This window comes from Medicago sativa, chromosome 4, assembly GCF_051527215.1.
Source record: "Medicago sativa cultivar Bolivia chromosome 4, Bolivia_mono, whole genome shotgun sequence".
Lineage (NCBI taxonomy): Eukaryota > Viridiplantae > Streptophyta > Magnoliopsida > Fabales > Fabaceae > Medicago > Medicago sativa.
Window position 1 is genome coordinate 33,108,393 of NC_140752.1, and position 19,337 is coordinate 33,127,729.

The 19,337-nt window shown below is 34.5% G+C and overlaps 3 protein-coding genes and 1 long non-coding RNA gene across 11 annotated transcripts; 2 read left to right on the forward strand and 2 right to left on the reverse strand.

Moving 5' to 3' along the window:
• Positions 1 to 77: 77 nt before the first annotated feature.
• Positions 78 to 6,073, forward strand: LOC146928868 (putative FBD-associated F-box protein At5g50270). Its single transcript, XM_085701045.1, has 4 exons — positions 78 to 208; positions 3,368 to 4,373; positions 5,219 to 5,347; positions 5,445 to 6,073. Exons 2-4 carry the CDS (start codon positions 3,387 to 3,389, stop codon positions 5,730 to 5,732), a joined length of 1,404 nt encoding a protein of 467 aa, XP_085557171.1. The 5' UTR covers positions 78 to 208; positions 3,368 to 3,386; the 3' UTR covers positions 5,733 to 6,073.
• A 228-nt stretch (positions 6,074 to 6,301) lies between these two features.
• On the reverse strand, positions 6,302 to 8,875 carry LOC146928869 (uncharacterized). The gene is made up of 3 exons (XR_015005893.1): positions 8,491 to 8,875; positions 6,669 to 6,737; positions 6,302 to 6,548 (listed from the first exon to the last, which is right to left on the reverse strand). It is a non-coding gene; the product is annotated as an uncharacterized LOC146928869 (long non-coding RNA).
• A 179-nt stretch (positions 8,876 to 9,054) lies between these two features.
• LOC146928870 (uncharacterized) lies at positions 9,055 to 9,884 on the forward strand. The gene is made up of 2 exons (XM_085701040.1): positions 9,055 to 9,322; positions 9,403 to 9,884. The coding sequence occupies exons 1-2, from the start codon at positions 9,176 to 9,178 to the stop codon at positions 9,787 to 9,789; spliced, it is 534 nt and encodes a 177-aa protein (XP_085557166.1). The 5' UTR covers positions 9,055 to 9,175; the 3' UTR covers positions 9,790 to 9,884.
• Positions 9,885 to 10,083: 199 nt separating this feature from the next.
• On the reverse strand, positions 10,084 to 16,218 carry LOC146928871 (uncharacterized). Of its 8 annotated transcripts, none has more exons than XM_085701032.1 (7): positions 16,082 to 16,218; positions 15,832 to 15,941; positions 14,117 to 15,324; positions 12,309 to 13,865; positions 11,282 to 12,226; positions 11,043 to 11,189; positions 10,084 to 10,965 (listed from the first exon to the last, which is right to left on the reverse strand). In XM_085701032.1, exons 5-7 carry the CDS (start codon positions 11,948 to 11,950, stop codon positions 10,315 to 10,317), a joined length of 1,467 nt encoding a protein of 488 aa, XP_085557158.1. In that variant the 5' UTR covers positions 11,951 to 12,226; positions 12,309 to 13,865; positions 14,117 to 15,324; positions 15,832 to 15,941; positions 16,082 to 16,218; the 3' UTR covers positions 10,084 to 10,314. The 8 variants fall into 8 exon arrangements, with proteins under 8 accessions (XP_085557158.1, XP_085557160.1, XP_085557157.1 ...); XM_085701034.1 differs by having other exon boundaries at positions 14,117 to 14,953; positions 16,015 to 16,158; XM_085701031.1 differs by having other exon boundaries at positions 16,015 to 16,158.
• Between the last annotated feature and the right edge of the window lie 3,119 nt (positions 16,219 to 19,337).

Consider the following 19,337-nt stretch of genomic DNA (forward strand, 5'->3'; position numbering starts at 1 on the left):
ATTAGAAAAAAAAATCGATTCTAGGTTCTCCAAAATCGATTCTAGCGTTATGGTTTCGTGACTCGTGTAATAAAATCATTAATAAATTAGTCCTATTGGTAGAAAAATAAATTCTACCAAAACTCCCTCTAAACCTTAAACATCCTTCTCTCTCCTATACTCACGCCGCCGCTGGTTTTGTTCTAGGTTCTCAGAATTGCAGCAGCAGGTAATAATTGTTTTGTTTCTGATTTCTCGAAGATAAACTTGTTTTTTTTTTTTTGATAGCAAGTTTTTTGTATTGGATTGTTATTGTACAAAGGAGAGGTTTTTTGATAAAGTTTAAAAATCTTTGATTTTGACATGTTAATGTTAATTAGGATTTTGATCTGTGAGTAACGAATTGTTTTTAAGTTTGGATCGTTATAAAATTTTAGTGTTTTTTTTTTTTTGGTGGAAAAAGAGGGCTAAAAGCCCCAAGCGAAAAAAAACTACAAAGTTACATGAATATTCCTAGGCATACAAGCCCCAGAAATATCATCAAAAAGGAGACTCGAAACCTCACTAGGAGGAGTCTCCATGACATGAATGGCAAAAGAATTTAAAGAGAAGCTAAAATTAGCAAGCCAATCAGCACTTCTATTTCCTTCCCGCCAAGTATGGTTGAATTGCACCTGCCAGTTTAACTTTAAAAGCTCTTGAATACGGCACATCAAGGTGGGTGCTTTGCCATTAATTTTGACGTTCCCTTTGATCATGTCAACCAAAGTTTTTGAATCACTTTCTACTTGAAGGCGATGAAATCCTAGTCTCCAAGCAAGCTGCATTCCCAAGAACATTCCCCACATTTCAGCAGTGAGAGCATCACAAGTGCCTATTTTGCGACAGTACCCTTTAAGCCATCTACCATCTGAATTCCTTAAGAGACCACCACAACCGGCTAGACCCAAAGTATCTTTGTAGGATCCGTCACAGTTAAGTTTAATCCACCCCTCTTCAGGCCTTGTCCAACCAATGAAAATGGTGTCGTAATTGCGAAGGTTCAAAGGATGGTTGGTGTAGTTGTCTATATCTTCCACCATCTTGAAAATAGTGAAGGTAGGATTTGTCGGACGCTGAAAATCATCTTCAAAAATAGCTTTGTTCCTCCACATCCACATGTACCAACACGTGACCATAAAAATTGATGTCCACTTCTTACTTTGAGCGCCAAACAGCTTATGATTAATATTCTTGAAGATCCAGTCCCTGCAATTAAAAGAAAAAAAGTTAGTGATTTGATTTGAAGGTACTAACATATTCCATGTCTGGGTTGCAATGGGGCAATCCCGCAAAACATGAAGAATAGTTTCATTGTCCCTCTGACACCCAGGGCATACAGGAGACACTCCTACACCCCATTTGCTTCTCCGAAAGTTAGTGAGCAAACGCTCATGGGCTGCCATCCACATAAAAGTTTGGATTCTGTGAGGGCCTTTCCAACTCCACAAGGCCTTCCAATCACCCTCTATTGGTTGAACTGTACTACTATGAGCAATGTAGGCACTTTGAACTGTGAATTCCCTAGTGTTTGTTCCTCCCCAACCAATGTTGTCTCTTCCGTCTATGTCTTTTGGAGCAGGGATGGCAAGAACCTGAAAGACAGAGGTAGAAGGTAGATTAGAAATAAGGAAATTATAATCCCATTCTCCTGAGGGGGTTACCACATCCCTCACAGAGAGTGTCGTGTCTATATAAGATTGATTAGTGATAGAGATAAGAGAAGTTCCATTAGGAGCCCATTTATCCAACCAGAAATTGATATTATTCCCATCCCCCAACTGCCACACAACCTGCTGCTGAAATTGGTCCCAAATGCTTGTTAACGATTTCCACAATGAAGAATCATAGGGTTGAGATTTAATAGATACCCTAAGATCATTGTTCCTACCATACTTACTATAGAGCACCTTACACCAAAGGTCATTCGGATTAGTAATCAGATTCCAAAGTATTTTCATAAGAAAAGCTTCATTCATATGATGAGGTCTCTTGATGCCAAGGCCTCCATCAAATTTAGGAAGGCAACACACGTCCCATCCCACAAGATGAGGTTTGCGGGAATGGTCTGTATCCCCCCACAAAAATCTCCTTTGAATTTTTTCCATCTCATCGCAAATAGTCTTAGGGAGCTTAGCATATTGCATATGATAATAGGGTATGGAACTCAAAACTGATTTAGATAAAGTAAGTCTTCCAGCAAAGCTCAGACATTGTTGTTTCCAGCCACTCAACCTATTTTGAATCTTGTCAATGATATTACTAAATTTTCCCCGGGTAGCTCTGCCTGGGTCAATGTTCGCCCCAAGATACCTGCCCATATTATTGACCTGTTTATAACCTGTGTGGTGTAAAATGTCCTCCCTGAGTTGTTGGTCGACATTCTTCGAGAAATAGATCTCTGTTTTTTGACTATTGATCTTTTGCCCAGAAGCTTGGCAGAAAAGGTCAAGGCAATGCATAATACAATGAGCTTGTTCAATAGATGCCTCTGCAAACAAAAGGAGATCATCAGCAAAAAGAAGATGAGATATTTGAGGGCCAGACTTACCTGCGTGCATGGGTTTCCAATAATGCGCTTCCACTTGGTCAGCAATAATATGAGATAACCGATCCATACAAATGACAAAAAGATATGGAGACAACGGATCTCCTTGTCTAATAACATTATTGTGGCTCAAGAAATGGTGCATTCTATGTCTAGGATGAAAGGTAAAAAGATGTTTATGTCCATTAAGATAGATCTTGAGAAGGCTTATGACCGTCTTAATTGGAATTTTGTGAAAAATTGTCTGAATGATTGTAAGTTTCCTCATAATCTTATTAACATCATACACCATTGTATTACTTCTCCTTCTTTCAAAATTTTATGGAATGGCGATAAAACAGATACTTTTACTCCTACAAAATTTTAGTGTTTTTGTGTAAGTTTCAAAAATCTGATTTTTAATTGAGATCAGATCTACGATTTTGACTCATTAGTTTGTTTGTGATTTTTAACAAGTTAGTGTTAATTAGGATTTTGATATGTAAGTCGGTAAATATTTTTGAGAAAGTTTCAAAATATGATTTTTTAATCGAGCTATAAGTTTTAAACCAGCAGATCTATGATTTTAACCCATCTGGTGTTCATTACCTTTGTTAATGTTATTGTGTGAGTCCGTATGAGTATAGATCTGTAAATATTTTTAAGTTTGGATCGTTATAAAATTAATTTTAGCATTTTTGAGAAAGTTTCAAAATCTAGGATTTTTAATCTGAGAGCAAAGTAGTTTGTGAATGTTAATTGCGTAGGTCCCTTTTTGTACCCGACATTGATTGATATTTTTTTATTTTCTTTCCGTCTCAGATTAAGTTTGGAAGGAGACATGGAGTCTGGTTTAACTCTCACCGCTTGCAGCACACAAAGCGGAAAGCGTCATAAGAATAAAGCAACATGTGAAGAAGAAGAAGAAGAAGACTTATTCCACAACAAGTTGACTGAATCACTTATAACTCATATCATCTCTTTTCTCCCAACCAAAGATGCCGTTCGCACTTGTGTCTTATCTAAACCATGGAAACACCGATGGATTTCCCTCACCAAACTCTGCTTACATGATGATCATGATGATTCTTCCCCTTCTCCCAAGTTGCAGAATTTTATAAGCTTTGTTACCAGAGCACTGCTTCTTACTCGCACTTTAACCATGGAAACCATTTCCCTTTCCCTCTCTCGTCAATACGACCCATCCCTTCTCGAGGTATGGTTTTGTATCATATTATTAGACCGAACACTAAAAAATCTTCGAATCCATTCACATTTTGAATTACCCTCTGCTTTTACATCTAATTCGCTTTTTAAAAACATTGTGCTATTAGAAGAATTGGAATTGCAGGCTGAGTCGATTTCCCTCATTAAAGTTCCCTCAAATTCTGATATTCATTTTGGAAACCTAAAACATCTCAAGCTGTGTAGCATCAACTTTAACACCGACTCACCCACATCCCGCAACCATATTGACCTTAGATTCCCACACCTAATAAATTTTGAGGCTAAAAACTGCTCTTGGTTTCTTGATTCTAGAACGGTCATTGTACATGCACCTCTACTTCAAAGCATTCTCATTCAAAATGACATGCACATGTTGTATGGTGAGGACAACTCTGCTATCAATTTTGTAAGTTCTTCACATCTGCAAGAATTCACTTATGTGGGTAATTATATACCACAAGACATTTTAACACCGTCCCCATGGTGTGCTTATGCTAAAATCATTATACATAAGGGTCCAGCTTATGTGTCAGATCACTCAATTTTTGGCATTCTCAGCCAATTCAGTCATGCAAAATGTATCAGGTTTGAGGTATTCGGGGTAAGTGTATGATTTAGCTTTTTTAAAAACGATATCATTGCTGATGCTAAATGTTCAATATTTTATTTATAACTTTTTTTTTGTCAAGTAGCCTAGTGGCTAGAGCTCACACATTTTAAATGTGGAGAAGTGCGGTGTCCGGGTTCGAACTCCGTCCCCTGGATATAATATGCAATATCCCTACCAACTGAGCTAAGCTCACGGTATATATATATATGGGGGCTGCTAACTTACATCCCACCTAAAAACACTAAGGTACAGGTTAGCAAGCTGCACCCACTTATATTACTAAAACACCCTTTTGTTTATATTCTAATTAATTTTAAATAGAAGGGCAATTTTGTAACTAGCTTAAAAAAGATCCTTAAAAAAAGAAACAAAAAAGACAATGACATGCTTAAGGTACAAAACATGTAATAAAGACAAACTTTTAAGGAAACAATATTTTAAAATGATGATAGTGGGTGTAAATTAGTGAAAGTTGCTAACTTGCACCTTAATAAAAATGAGTGTAAATAAGTTAGAAGCCCCCATATATATATGTGTGATAAACTCTTTGTTGGATTGATGATCTATGTCAAATCATCTCTATAAACTTTTCATGTAAATCTGAAGTTATTTGTATGTCTCCGACATACAAAGATTACATTGTTCAATAAAGATGCTGATGTTTATCTTCATGTCGTGTAATACTTGCACTACCTAAGGGTTACACCTCGGTAATTTGATGTATTCATAAAATACTTGTCCCAAATTTCTTTCATGTATTTCATAAGTTTGTTATAATCTATAATATAAGTTTATTCCTGTATTGCAATATGAATTAGTTTCTTTGTGTTACCCAGGATCTGGCACCACCACCACAACTATGTGTATTTTCAATGTTGACGAAATTAGAGGTTTGCTTCGTTAGTTTTGATGTTCTCTTAGCTTTACTTCAAAAATCACCGGCTCTTCAGAAACTAGTTCTCAAGGTTGGTAATTAGTTTTTTATCCACTTTTCTTTATGCTCTTTTAGCGTCTTATTTATACTTTGTCTTATTTATACTTTGTTTGATGGTTTTTCGTCAGGGAATAAATGGATATACGAAAGAGCGTTTAAATTCTGCTGTTGTGCCAAGGTGTTTTGCATCTCTCCATGCTGTGGTTTTTGTAGACGTTGATGGAGCCGAGCATGAGCTGTATTTAGCTAAATTTTTTATGCAAAATTGTATGATGCTACAGAGGATGCATTTCTACAAATATAGTCAAAGCCAAGGCCCTGACGAAGCTGAGGCATTGGAAGAATTTTCGAATAAGCTGTACTCATTTGGTAGCCTCAATTTTGTTTCTGTTTATTTTAGGGTGGGGAGGATATAGAGTTAAGGTTTTAATGTGGCCAAAGTATTAATGTTATAAAAATTAGCTTAAAAGAGTGAGTATTAGAGAGTGTTCAACTGAGAGTGTTGCTAGCACTTCTCTTCACCTAAAGAGGAATGCTAGCAACACACTTTTCAACACTCTCTATCAATCACTCTTCTATTGGATGAAATCAATGTACGTCCCATCACATTGTGTTGACTCTATTTCTAAAGTGTAGACCCACAATGATTTAAAAAGAGTGTGTTGCTAGCACTTCTCTTCACCCAAAATAACAGTTTTAATAGTTTTATTACATAAAGTTCATTTATAACTCTTAACAATTGATAATTGAAACAAAATGAGTCATTAACTTCTCTTAACATTTTATTTTTAGACACCCTTCACATGTAAATAATTTTTGGCAAAATTTTGGTGTGGCTATAGCAACACCATGACATATATGCACCCGTCCCTGTGTGTACAATTGTTAAGAACTAGTTTAGTACCTGTGCGCGTATGTGGACAATTGTTAAGAACTAGTTTAGTACCCGTGTGTAGCGCACGGGTGGAAATAAAGGCAGAAAAAACTTATGATTACTACAAAATATACATATACAATGCTTACACACAATTTCAAACAAGACAAAAAAATTTTTTTTGAAAGACAAACAAGGCACAGTTGTTAACCCAAAACGGGCATAACAATACAAAACACGCTACCACAAAAACATATACAAACTAATTTAACCATTCACGCTGCACAAACGTTTATTGGTCTTGGACAAAGACTGTATTCGGTCATGCATCCAAATAAGTTCTCCAGAGTTCAGACCCCTTCAAGAAAAAAAGCATAGAATGAAAATTAATTAAATTATCATGATTAAAAACATATATCAAGAAATATCACATTAACAACGTAAAACAAACAAACATCTTATATAATTTCGCAACTACCTGCCAGGAGAACCTTCATATTTTTTGAAAAACCTCCTTGCCGACAACATTCACAGTAGAAGATGAAGTCTGGACACCATCATTAACAAAAATCTTAGTAGTCCCATCACATTCTAAAGCGAAGCTTTGTCTTTGATAAAAATAGGGTAAACAGTGCTTTTAGCCCCTGTAATATAAGCCACTTTTGGGTTTAGCCCCTGTAAAAAAAAAAATTTAGATTCCACCCTCATAAAATTTTTTTGTTTTGGTTTTGGCCCCTGACCCCATTGAGTCAGCAGAATCTTTGACGTGGCATGCTGCGTCACCTATTTTGATGACGTGTCACGTTGACTGTATAATTAAATTTATTTTATATTTTTTTGGGGTACACGTGGCATTTTTTATTTTTTTAAAAAAAAACTAAAAAATTCTGGAAAAATTAAAAATAATTAAAAAATTTAAAAAAAATCTGAAAATTAATAAAAAAATTCTGAAAATATTAAAAAATTCTGGAAAAATGAAAAATTAATAAAAAAATTGAAAAAAAATATTAAAAAATTCTGGAAAATTGAAAAATTAATAAAAATGAAATTTTTTTAAAAAATACGGAAAAAAGTTTAAAAATTCTGGAAAAATTAATAAAAATAAAAAATGATTAGAAAAATAAAATAATCTAATAAAATGAAAAATAATGAAAAATTCTGAAAAAATAAAATTTCGAAATTTTCTGAAAAAAATTAAAATTCTGGAAAAATGAAATTTTCGAAATTTTAATGAAAAATCTTAATTAAAATTTTCGAAATTTTAATTAAAATTCTGGAAAAATTCTAATTAAAATTTTAATGAAAAATAAAAATTGTGAAAAACTTCTGGAAAATATTTAAAAAAATTTCGAAATTTTCTTGAAGATTAATCATTTTTAAAAAATCTTCATTAGTATTTCTTGAAATTTCAAAATTTTCATTAGTAAATATGTCGAGCTTAGGTTTTTTCAGTGTATTTATTTCCAAATTTTTTTTTTGGAAATTTTTGTGTATTTATAAACCGAGAATAAGGGAAAAAATATGTGTATTTATAAACCGAGCTTAGGTTTTTTGTGTATTTTTCGAAATTTTGAAATTTTCATTAGTATTTTTTCCGGGAATTTTTGTGTATTCCGAGCTTAGGTTGAATGACAAGTACTTTCCGAAAAAAAAAATATGAATTTTTTTCCGTTATACGCTTGAATGACAAGTACTTTCCGAAAAAAAATATGAATTTCTTTCATTTTTCCGGTATTGAAAAAAATTTGGAAATATGAATTTTTCGAAATTTATTAATTTTTTCCAGAATTTTTTCATTTTTTTTAATTTTACCATATTTATTTTTTATTTTTAAAATTTTGCAGATTTTTGTTTTCATTTTTATTTGTTTTTCCAATTTTTTAAAAAAATTTCAGATTTCAGAATTTTTTTTATTTTTTAAGAATTTTTTTCGTTTTTTTATTTTTTTTAAAAAAATATTTTTAATTAAAAAAATCAGAAATGCCACGTGGACATTCATTTACACACGTGGCATTCAAAAAAAAATTGAAAAATAAAAAAAAAAAATGCCACGTCAGTGCCACCTCATAGATTCTGCTGAGTCACAGGGGTCAGGGGCCAAAACCAAAACAAAAAATTTTTATGAGGGTGGAATCTAAAAATTTTTTTTTACAGGGGCTAAACCCAAATGTGCCCTATATTACAGGGGCTAAAAGCACTGTTTACCCATAAAAATAACACAAAAAAGGAAGTACCATACATATAACCAAAACTATGTAACACATTACCTTATAAAAAAAATAAAAATAAATAACACTAACCCCTGAATATCTTGACCTTCACAAATTGAACAACAACAATCGGACCTTCCTCCATTGCCTTACCAATAAGTGTCTTGATCTCATCCACGTACTCACCAAAGAATGCACATTCAATCTTTCCACAGCCAAGTTACATTCGTGTGTATGAATAACATATCTAATAAAAAATAATAATTAATTGGGTAAACAGTGTTTTTAGCCCCTGTAATATAGGGCACTTTTGGGTTTAGCCCCTGTAAATTTTTTTTTTTAGATTCCACCCTCGTAAAATTTTTTTGTTTTGGTTTTGGCCCCTGACCCCCTTTAGTCAGCAGAATCTTTGACGTGGCGCTGACGTGGCTTTCTTTTTTTATTTTTCATTTTTTTTCGCTGCCACGTGTGTAAATACCTGTCCACGTCATTTTTAAATAAAAAAATTAAAATTTTAAATTTTTTTATTTTATTTTTTTTGTAATTAACTCTTTTTAAAAACATTTTTTTATTTAAAAACGTAAAATCAAAAATCCTTAAATACAAAAAACCAGATCAATTCTCATCCTCTTCTTGTCTTCTCTCCTTCGCTTTCGTTCGTCCGTTCCATTCTCTTCCTCTTCTTTGGATTTTCCTCTTCTTTGTCCTGAAAATCGAATTCTTGTGCAGAGTTCGAATTGGTTGAAGAGTCGGTCACTAATCTAGGGTTTGTGAAATGGGAGGAAGCAAAGCATCTTCCAGTGGGGTCTCTAATGGAAGAAACTCACCCAAATGTTGGTGCAATGATTTCATGAAACTGTGGGTGTCAAACACAGTGGAAAATCCAAAGAGGAAATTTTGGAGATGCAGAAATTATTGGGAGGTAAGTGATTTCAATTTGGTTGTTGTATAATTAGCAAAATATTCCTTTTAATGTAAAAAGACTGAATTGGTTTTGTGTAGAATGAAAACCACTGCAAGTTGTATATATGGGACGATGAACTTGACACACCTAGAGTAAGAAGATTGCTTGAAAGAATTGCAGAGAAGAACTCGGAGGTTGAAGGTGGCTCGAGCAACATAGAAATTCTATCTTCAAATGCTGAAGTTTTGTGCAAGAAGTGTGAACTGTTGTCTGAAAACCTAAGGGAATTTGGCAAGGACATTGGAAAGGAAATTGGTATTGAATTTGGAAAGCAACTAGGCAAGGAGTATGGGAAGGAGACGGCCTCAGAGAAGCATATGAAAACAAAGAAGAAGCTGCAGCTTGAAAGGAAGAAAAATGCAGGACTGATGATTGCACTTGTGTTGTCCTGGATGTTTTTTTTAGTTGTCTTTAATTTGATGTAATTGTAGTTTGGTTAATCTTAGTGTGTATCCCTTGTGTATTGGTTTTCTATCTAAGTTAAGATGTTAATGACAATTGGGATGGTTATCTCTATTAATGAAGTTTGGTTTTGTATATAAATTTGCTTATCTTTCTAATTCACTTGCAATTTAATGACAAAAAAGAATGAAAAGAACATGAGTTATTAGACAAAAATGCACATAATGTGGTATGTTCGAATATGACATTCCATCACAATTATGCACATAAAGTGCTATGTCTGAACAGTATATTACACCAAAATATTAGACATAAAGTAGTAGGTTTCAACATAAATTACACCAAAAGATTGCACGTAAAGTGCTAGGTTCAACAGACTTCACACCAAAAGATTGCATATAAAGTGCTAGGTTCAACAGACTTCACACCAAAAGATGTCACATAAAGTGCTTGAGGTTTCAAAAGACATTACACCAAAAGACTGCACATAAAGTGCTAACAGTCATTACACAAATAAAAATAGATAACTTAAAATGCACTAAGTTCTTTCATATTGCCACAGCAGATTCTTGTGTAGGCATGACAGCAGGTTCAGTTTCATCTTGTATTTCATAAGGCTCATCAGCAGAAGCACCTGGACCCTTGATGTTTTTTGTCTTAAGTTTCCTTAGCCTGTCACTGGATCTCTTCTTAACCTTTGGCACATTCAGCATCCTTGGTCCATTACTAGGCCTGGGGACATTAAACATCCTTGGACCATTACTAGGCCTGGGGACATTCAGCATCCTAGGACCATTAAACATCCTAGGCCCATTAAACATTCTAGGCCCATTTAGCATCCTAGGGCCATTACACATCCTAGGCCCATTCAGCTTTGGTCCACACTTGTCAGCATGTTTTTCATTGTTGATCTCAGGTTCAGGATCAGCATGTTTCTCACTGTTGATCTCATGTACATTGTCAGGTAAAGATGCAAAGACAGAGTCTGGTAGGTCATCAAACATATCAGCAACAACATTGTCAGGTTGGGGGATACTAGATTGACTTGCTTGAGGCTCACTTGCTTCATCTGTGTTGACAGGTTGAGGCTGGCTTGATTGATATGTGTTGAGATATTCAGGCTCATTTACTTGTTGACTGGTTGAGCTTATGTTGACTGGTTGAGCTTCAATTTTGTCTCTGAGTTTTGTAATTTTCCTCTGCAAACCAAAATTATGGTTAGTTATAATAGGCTATGACAGGAACTAAAACAAAAACCATATTAGTTAAGTCTTACCCTCTTTTTAGCAGGTACTGATTGAGTAATGTTTGAAGCTCCAACATGAGTGTTTGTAGGCTCACTTGCAGCAGCAGTTTGGTTAGTGACCTCAGGTTCAGGAATGCTTCCTGATGTGCCAGGGTTGTCTTTCTTTGTTGGATTTCTCTGAAACAACAATGACTCAGATCATAACATTAGAAAGTGCATTTATAGCATAACAAAAAATAGATATGAAAATAAATCAATCACACATTTACCTTCCTTTTTGTAGCTTCTAGGTTCTGAACTCCACTTTTGCAGCTCCTCCTATTGTGACCCATTTTGTCACATTTTGTGCATCTGTAAGCAACTCCAGGTCTTCTAAACCTACCACCAAGTTCATCAAACTCCCTGATCCTAAGTTTCTTAGGTCTTCCTGGGCCTCTTTTATAGTTAGGTGGGAGAATTTCTTCTTCTTCAACTTCTGGCCACATATCCATGCCATTAATTGCACTGACAACATTACCATAACATAGTTCATATGACCTTCTTGAATAACAATCATGAACATAATGTTCAGGGTTCCTTTGCCTGTAACCCAAAGCAGCAACTGCATGCCTGCAGGGAATCCCAACCAACTCCCAAAAACCACATGCACAAGTTCTTTGGTCAATGTTGACAATAAACTGTTGGCCATTATAACTATGGTGCACCTGCCATACCTCATCTATAGACCAGATTGGTGTCCAGTGTCCACTCATAAAAATCTCCTTATCCAGTCTCTTCCTAGGCATAGGCATAATGTTATGTTGCCATTTATCAAGTTTAACTCTAGCAGTAGACATTCTATTCATTAAATAGTTCCTAATCCACTCACACATTGTCAAAAAAGGCTTATCCCTAGCAACTAAGATGGTAGCATTAAATGACTTTGACAAATTATTCATAAGTACATCACACTTAGAGTAGTAACTAAATGCATGCTTACACTAGGTTTTTGTTGGATGACCCATCAACCATTCCCAGGCACCATGATCCACCTTTTTAATCTCATCCATCTTGACCTTCCATCCTTGATAGTATGTGGCTTTGGCAGCTCCCATCATTAGATCCCTTATCAGAGTACCTCCCCCAAATTTCTTTTTGAAGTTTGCATAAAGGTGTCTTAAGCAAATTCTGTGCTCAATGGTTTCAAACATCTCCTCAAAAACACTCATTAATCCCTGAAAAATTATCAAGTAAAATCATGAACATAATATTAAATAAAAACATGCAATTATATCATGAACATAAGATATTAGTTACCTTCTGTTGATCTGATATGAAAACATATCTTTTGTCCTTCCCAATGTCATCCATTAATAGTTCCATAAACCATTTCCAGCTTGCCCTACACTCAGTTTCAACAATCCCAAAGGCCAATGGAAAATATTGGTCATTTGGGTCCCTACCAACAGCTATCAGAAGTTGACCCCCATACTTTGTCTTCAGATGACAACCATCTACCCCAACAAATGGTCTGCATCCATTGACAAACCCTTTTTTGCATCCATCAAAGCAAAAATAAAAGGAACCAAACCTGGGTTGAATTGATGGAGTTGGTCTATCCACACTGATCTTCACACTATTTCCATGACAGACCCTTATAAGTTCTGCAGCATATCTCCTAATCATAGCATATTGTCTATCAGCATCACCTTCAACAATTTTTTGTGCTATCTGCTTTGCCTTCCAAGCCCTGCCTATGGTAATACCCACTGAATGGTTTGTCCTCATGTCATTCATGATGTCTTCTATTGTCACTTTCTCAGTAGTTTGCAATTTTTTGACCACTGCAAAGTTAGCCACCCACCTTGAATTAGCAGATCTGTTTTTCACATCCCTTGCACATTTGTGTTTTGGCTTCAGAGTCTTTATTTGAAACGTGTGGCTGGTACCCACTTGACTACAAAAGGCCAAATACCCACATTTACCCTTACAAACTGCCCTTGCCCTATGAGGTTCATTTTTCAAAAAGGTAATTTCATGCCCATTCAGCACGTTCCACTCTCTTACAACATCTTTAAACTCTTTTATTAACTTGAATTCCATCCCTAACTTAAACTGAAAGTGTTTACTCAACTGCTCTTTTCTAAACTTTTCATATTTGATGCCTTTTTCACTGTCAGATGCATCTGGGTCTGAACTATCTAGTTCCTCACTTGCATACTCTTCTCCATCATCCTCATCAGAATCTTCATGTGCATGTGCCTTCAGTTTAAGTTTATGCATAGGTGACTTTTTAGGGGTGTTTTTCTTCATAGCTGACTTTGAAGCACACTTCTTTATCCTCACAGACTTCCCACCAAGATTAACTCTGTTGCTTCCATTCTCTGGTGCATCAACTTCATCAACCTGAAAGCCATCATTAATTGGAGCACCCCTCTCATCCTCACTGTCATCAAACTTCACACCTTTAGCACCACCATCATCACTACTATACACACAGGAATTGTCATCATCTTCCTCACTAGATCCACCCAACATAACACACTTGGGCTCTAACACTTTCACGCTAATGTCACTGACATTATGCTCCACATATATATGAGCATCTTCTGCATCACCAACAGCAGCAATACTAATCTCATCTGCAATATGGTCCTCCTTAACTTCAACAAATTCATTGCATATCTTACCCCAAATCCTGAAGTGGTTTTTGTCATAATCCCAAGTGCTAACCAGTTCCTTAATAACTGCTGGTTTCATACACTCAGGTTCTATATCAGAGACAATTGTTTCCACCCCACCTCTATAGAACATGGTTTCTTCCCTAAAAAACTCCCCACCATGGTGAAAAATGCAGTTGAACAATGTTTTATTCTGTTGGACAAAAAATTAAACCAATAATAATCAGACACGTGTCACAAATGGACCCCACAAATGGACCCCACACACATACCCAGCATGCATCACAAGACAAACAATAACAGCATACACAAGACAAGCAACAAATTCAGTTTTCCCTTACACATGGTTCGTTTTCTGATGTCAATGGGATCACAACAACATTAAACATGTATATTCATAAAGTTTAAACTCATTCATACAGAAATGGAAACAAAATCACTTACATCACGAAGCACATGAACTTCTTTGTTCTTCTTCGAGGTTTCGTCGTTCTTCTTCTTCGATGTTCCTTCGTTCATCATGTTCGCATCCTTCTGAGACACTTCCATCTTCTTCCTTCCGTCGTTTTTCTCCTTCGCACCCTTTTCCTCCTTCACAACATTTTTCTCCTTCGCAACATTTTTCTTCTTCAACTTCATCTTGATCTTCGTCCTTCCTGTGAATCGATTAGATTTTCTGGGTTTGGTTTGTACGGATTTCACTCTTCTCAGTAACGTAGGGTTTACCTTCTTCTCAAATCAGATTTTCTCTTTCAATTGTTTGAGAAATTTGATATGATAGGGGTTAAAACCAAAAATCCCTTCATATTCTGTTTTTTGATTTTGCGTTTTTAAATAAAAAAATGTTTTTAAAAAGAGTTAATTACAAAAAAAATAAAATAAAAAAATTTAAAATTTTAATTTTTTTTATTTAAAAATGACGTGGACAGGCATTTACACACGTGGCAGCGAAAAAAAATGAAAAATAAAAAAAGAAAGCCACGTCAGCGCCACGTCAAAGATTCTGCTGACTAAAGGGGGTCAGGGGCCAAAACCAAAACAAAAAAATTTTACGAGGGTGGAATCTAAAAAAAAAATTTTTACAGGGGCTAAACCCAAAAGTGCCCTATATTACAGGGGCTAAAAGCACTGTTTACCCATAATTAATTCTACTAAAAGTAAAAGAAAACCAACAATCAACATACATATAATCAGTTAGCTCAATAACAATCATCTTTGTCATCTTACCATCTCTAACATACTCCCTCTCAGACGAGATACCACTCAAGAGCCCAATCACATCTACATAAACACGGCGTATAAATATAAACTCACCAAAAAAAAAAGCATGCCTAATACAAATAAACAACAAATCACCAATCATGCACAAACTATAATATCATCATCAACTAAGTAATCATAATCCTTTGTGTGAGTGGTGATTTCCAATACAACGGTGAAATTGAAACCATGCAGCGGAATCAAACCACTTTCACAAGCTTGAATTCTAGTCTTCGTCTGGAACATCAACTTATATTTACTATGTGTAGTCCTATAAGAACCAGAATTCGGCAACACAGTGAAATTGGACAACTTGTAAACGCCCTCTTCAGATAACTTGTCCTAAAACCTATATAACATTTGCTTTCTAATGGTTGTGTGAATTTTGTCCCCTGCAACAAATATCAACATCCACAAATTTTTTCAATTAACCACACTACGTCACTACGTCCAGGGGCGGATCTCTATTGAGACCACCAGGTGCCATGGCACCCCCCAGGTTTACTATATATATAGTATTATCCATAATACAGCAAGCAATTTCCAGTTGTTCTAGCGGATAGGGGGTGCTTTCACAAGGCTAAAGGTCGTGTGTTCGACCCTTTAGCCAGTATATTTTTGATATTTTCTTGTGCATTTTTAATATTTTATCAAAAAAAATGTTCCCAAGGAGAATCAAACCCGCAACACAACACTTATTTAAAGCGATTCAAACCACCAGATCACTTATTATTGTATGATATTACTTGAAATATTGTAATATATAAACGTTCATTAAAAGTGGAGTATACAAAAGCATTTGGCACCCCCAAGAAAATAAATGAAGATCCGCCACTGACTACGTCAGATAAATACTCACAATCAAACAATATATAAGCCTTGTACAAATAAATACTTACAATCTGATCAACCAAGAACAATTCCACCGAGCTTATCTGTTCTGGTTTCAAAAACATTGAAACCTCCCACATCTTAACCACACGAACAGCAAATCTCCAAGCATCTTTCCCTGAAACAACGGCAGACAACTTATCGTATGAGCTATCCATAACCATTGCAACAAAGGACAAAATAAAGACAACCTTCATAACTCAACAAATCATATGAGCTATCCATAACCATTGCGACAAAGGACAAAATAAAGACAACCTTCATAACTCAACAAACCACGCAAAGAGAGCGTAAAATTGTGAGTAACAAAGTAGTGGACGCATGACTTTTATAGTAGGAGAACAAGAGGAACCACTTGTACATGCAACAATGTCTCATAAATGCAACTTCTATGAAAAAATTATAAAATAAAACCCAAGCCGTATAAGGACAAAGCAATAGTCCCAATGCAAAGGAAAACCAAACAAGCCAAGCAAAATCAAAGGCATATACACCAACACGTCAAAAGATCAATAACAATCCAACGGCGAAAAAAAAGTCATTGGGGATACCACAAACTCCATCACCAACCTATTGCACGCAAAACCCTATAGACCCCGTAACCTACCATTTCTAACCTCACTAATCAACCATACGTTTTGAAAATGCTCAATGCAGGAAGGCCACTATACCATTTAATTTAATATACAAACACTGAGATAATATAATTTATTCGCGTTTCAACAGTGGTATTTTTTTTTAACACTGTGGTTAAGATTATTGATTATTGTCTCTTACGTATTTAGCTTGAAGAGTGACATATGTTCCATTGTGTCGGCTTGTCTCTTTTTATGTCATTTTAACGAATTTTTTTATTGTATTTTGTTGTGTAATATTGATTTTGATTAATTTATCTTTTAATTTTATTTTTGGCGTAAATCGGGTATCCGTTGCACATGTAACTACGGAGAATAATCATTCGAGACTTGTAGGGTCTAAATGGGCGATAAATTTTTCCTAAGAGTTTTAATACTGTTGTATATCTAAGACTGGATTGAGTCTCATAATTTTGGTTAAGCTAGAAGAGACGATTGTCATTTCATCTAAGCTCTTTTGCACTGAATTTTATTTATTTTGTCGCACTTATGAAGTAAATATTTTTTATATTTTATTTGTTAAAATTATTTCAATAACTCACCAGAGTTAACTCCATCTAGTTAAGACGTAAGGTGGTTAAGAGAGCTCATGCTTTTCAAAAAATACAGTAGTAGTGATTTGGTGGTGTTTGTTTCATGGTGCAATATGGAAGTTATAAAAATGTGACCGGATATGTTGATACAAGGTGTAATCTATCTAGGTGCCGTTTAAGGTGGGAAGGGTTACCTAATTTTCCCATAATAGGAAATGTCTAATCCAACCACTGATATAATATTTATATATTGGATGACTTAGATCCATGTGTTACTTTTTTTCAAGACTGAACCATAACAGGAGGGGCAAAGTTCATTTACTATTTCTCTCACACTAAAAAACGTTAATTTTCTGTACCAAAAAAAAAACGTTAATTTATATTTTATTTTAGAGTTAACAAAGCAAATGGTCTTATAATGAAATCAAACTTAAAAAAAACGTTAATTTATATTTTATTTTAGAGTTAACAAAGCAAATGGTCTTATAATGAAATCAAACTTTATAGTTCCTATAAAAAAATTGTATTCATTATCTTTTTTTTTTTTTAATTTTCCATCAATATTTTAAATCATTTTAAAAAAAAATCATAAACATACGTTAATTTTCTGTACCAAAAAAAAAACGTTAATTTATATTTTATTTTAGAGTTAACAAAGCAAATGGTCTTATAATGAAATCAAACTTAAAAAAAACGTTAATTTATATTTTATTTTAGAGTTAACAAAGCAAATGGTCTTATAATGAAATCAAACTTTATAGTTCCTATAAAAAAATTGTATTCATTATCTTTTTTTTTTTTAATTTTCCATCAATATTTTAAATCATTTTAAAAAAAATCATAAACATTTTTTTGTCTCTAAAAATGCTAAAAGAAAATGCTACAGGATTAAAAAATGCAAGTTTTTGTTGAAATTAAATACGGAGTTCTAGATATTTTCAAAGGTCATTTACTTAATTAACATTTTTATTTTATTATGACTATTTCTTTTCTTCCATAAATAATTTTAGAATTTAATTCATATATCTTGTCAATGTACAATTATTTTAGATATGCATTCAACGATATGCTGTCGTATCAATTAATGAATATGAAAAGACATGAGTTGTCACGTTCATTAATTGACATGACAACACATCATTAGATGCATATGTAAAATAATTCTTTTATAATAACACATGCTAATTAAACTCATTATTTGTTAGTAAAAAAAAACTCTTTATTTTGTACGTTGTGATTTTTGATTTCGTAAAAAAAAACATAATATAAATTTATTGTAAATTTGACATTTATATTAATTAGATATTAATTTGCACTATTACTAATTAAAAAATATCATACGAAGTGATAAAAAAAATTATCATGTCTCACAAGGTGGCATTTAGGGTGGGAATGGGTAAGAGTTTCCCACTATGGGAAAAAAATTTCAAACCATTAGATCTAATCAAGTACACAATTTTACTATGTTCTCTACATACTAGATTTTTTTGTTAGTCAATTTAAAAAAAAAAAAAGAATGAGAAGGGTTATTAATAATCTCCGATCATCTTCCCCAAAAACCCAATATTCGTCGGCGACACCATCTCCAATCAACTTCTCAACAAAACTCTGATTCATGCTCCAGTTTACTCCTCCGTCCAAACAATACTCCCTCCCTTCGTTGGTGCCGCAAACATCACCAAAATCCGACCAATCGTGTCGGATTATAATACCAGAGATCCACTCGTCGACGATGGATTGAAGTGGATCGTCGCCCATAAACTCACCACCACTTTCACCATTGACGACGACAACATATTCGCGCACCACCGCATCTCAAAATACAACTTTTCCCATTGTCAAAAAAGCAAGATCTTGGATATGGAAGAAGTTATGGAGTTATCGGAATTGTAACCGGAGGTGTTTCGCCGGAAAGCAAACTCTTAGATTAGAGAATCTCCTTGCTCATAAATTCACAAAGAACAAGTTCCTTTACAATTCAGTTGCAAACATGACCGATGAGCAAGGGGCAAATACTATGGCAACACAATAAAAAAATCATTTAATTTAATTCAATTGCAACACACTAAAAAATGAGTCATCTGCTTCCTTCACATCTTGGGGATTTTTTGCAGCTTCTTCCAATTTGTGTTGCTAGCGTAATTAGCCGATTCGTGTTGCTTCTTCTGATTTTACCGATGGTGAAAGTGGTTGTGGGTGATGTTGCGGGTGGTGGTGGGTATGGACAAGAGAGAAGGATGGGTGGGTGAGTGAGGTTGAAGACAAAGTGAAAAAAGATATGATGTGGGCAGACTATAATATGATTAGTGTTCCTCTTTGATCTCATGGTTTAAAAAATCTTTCCCA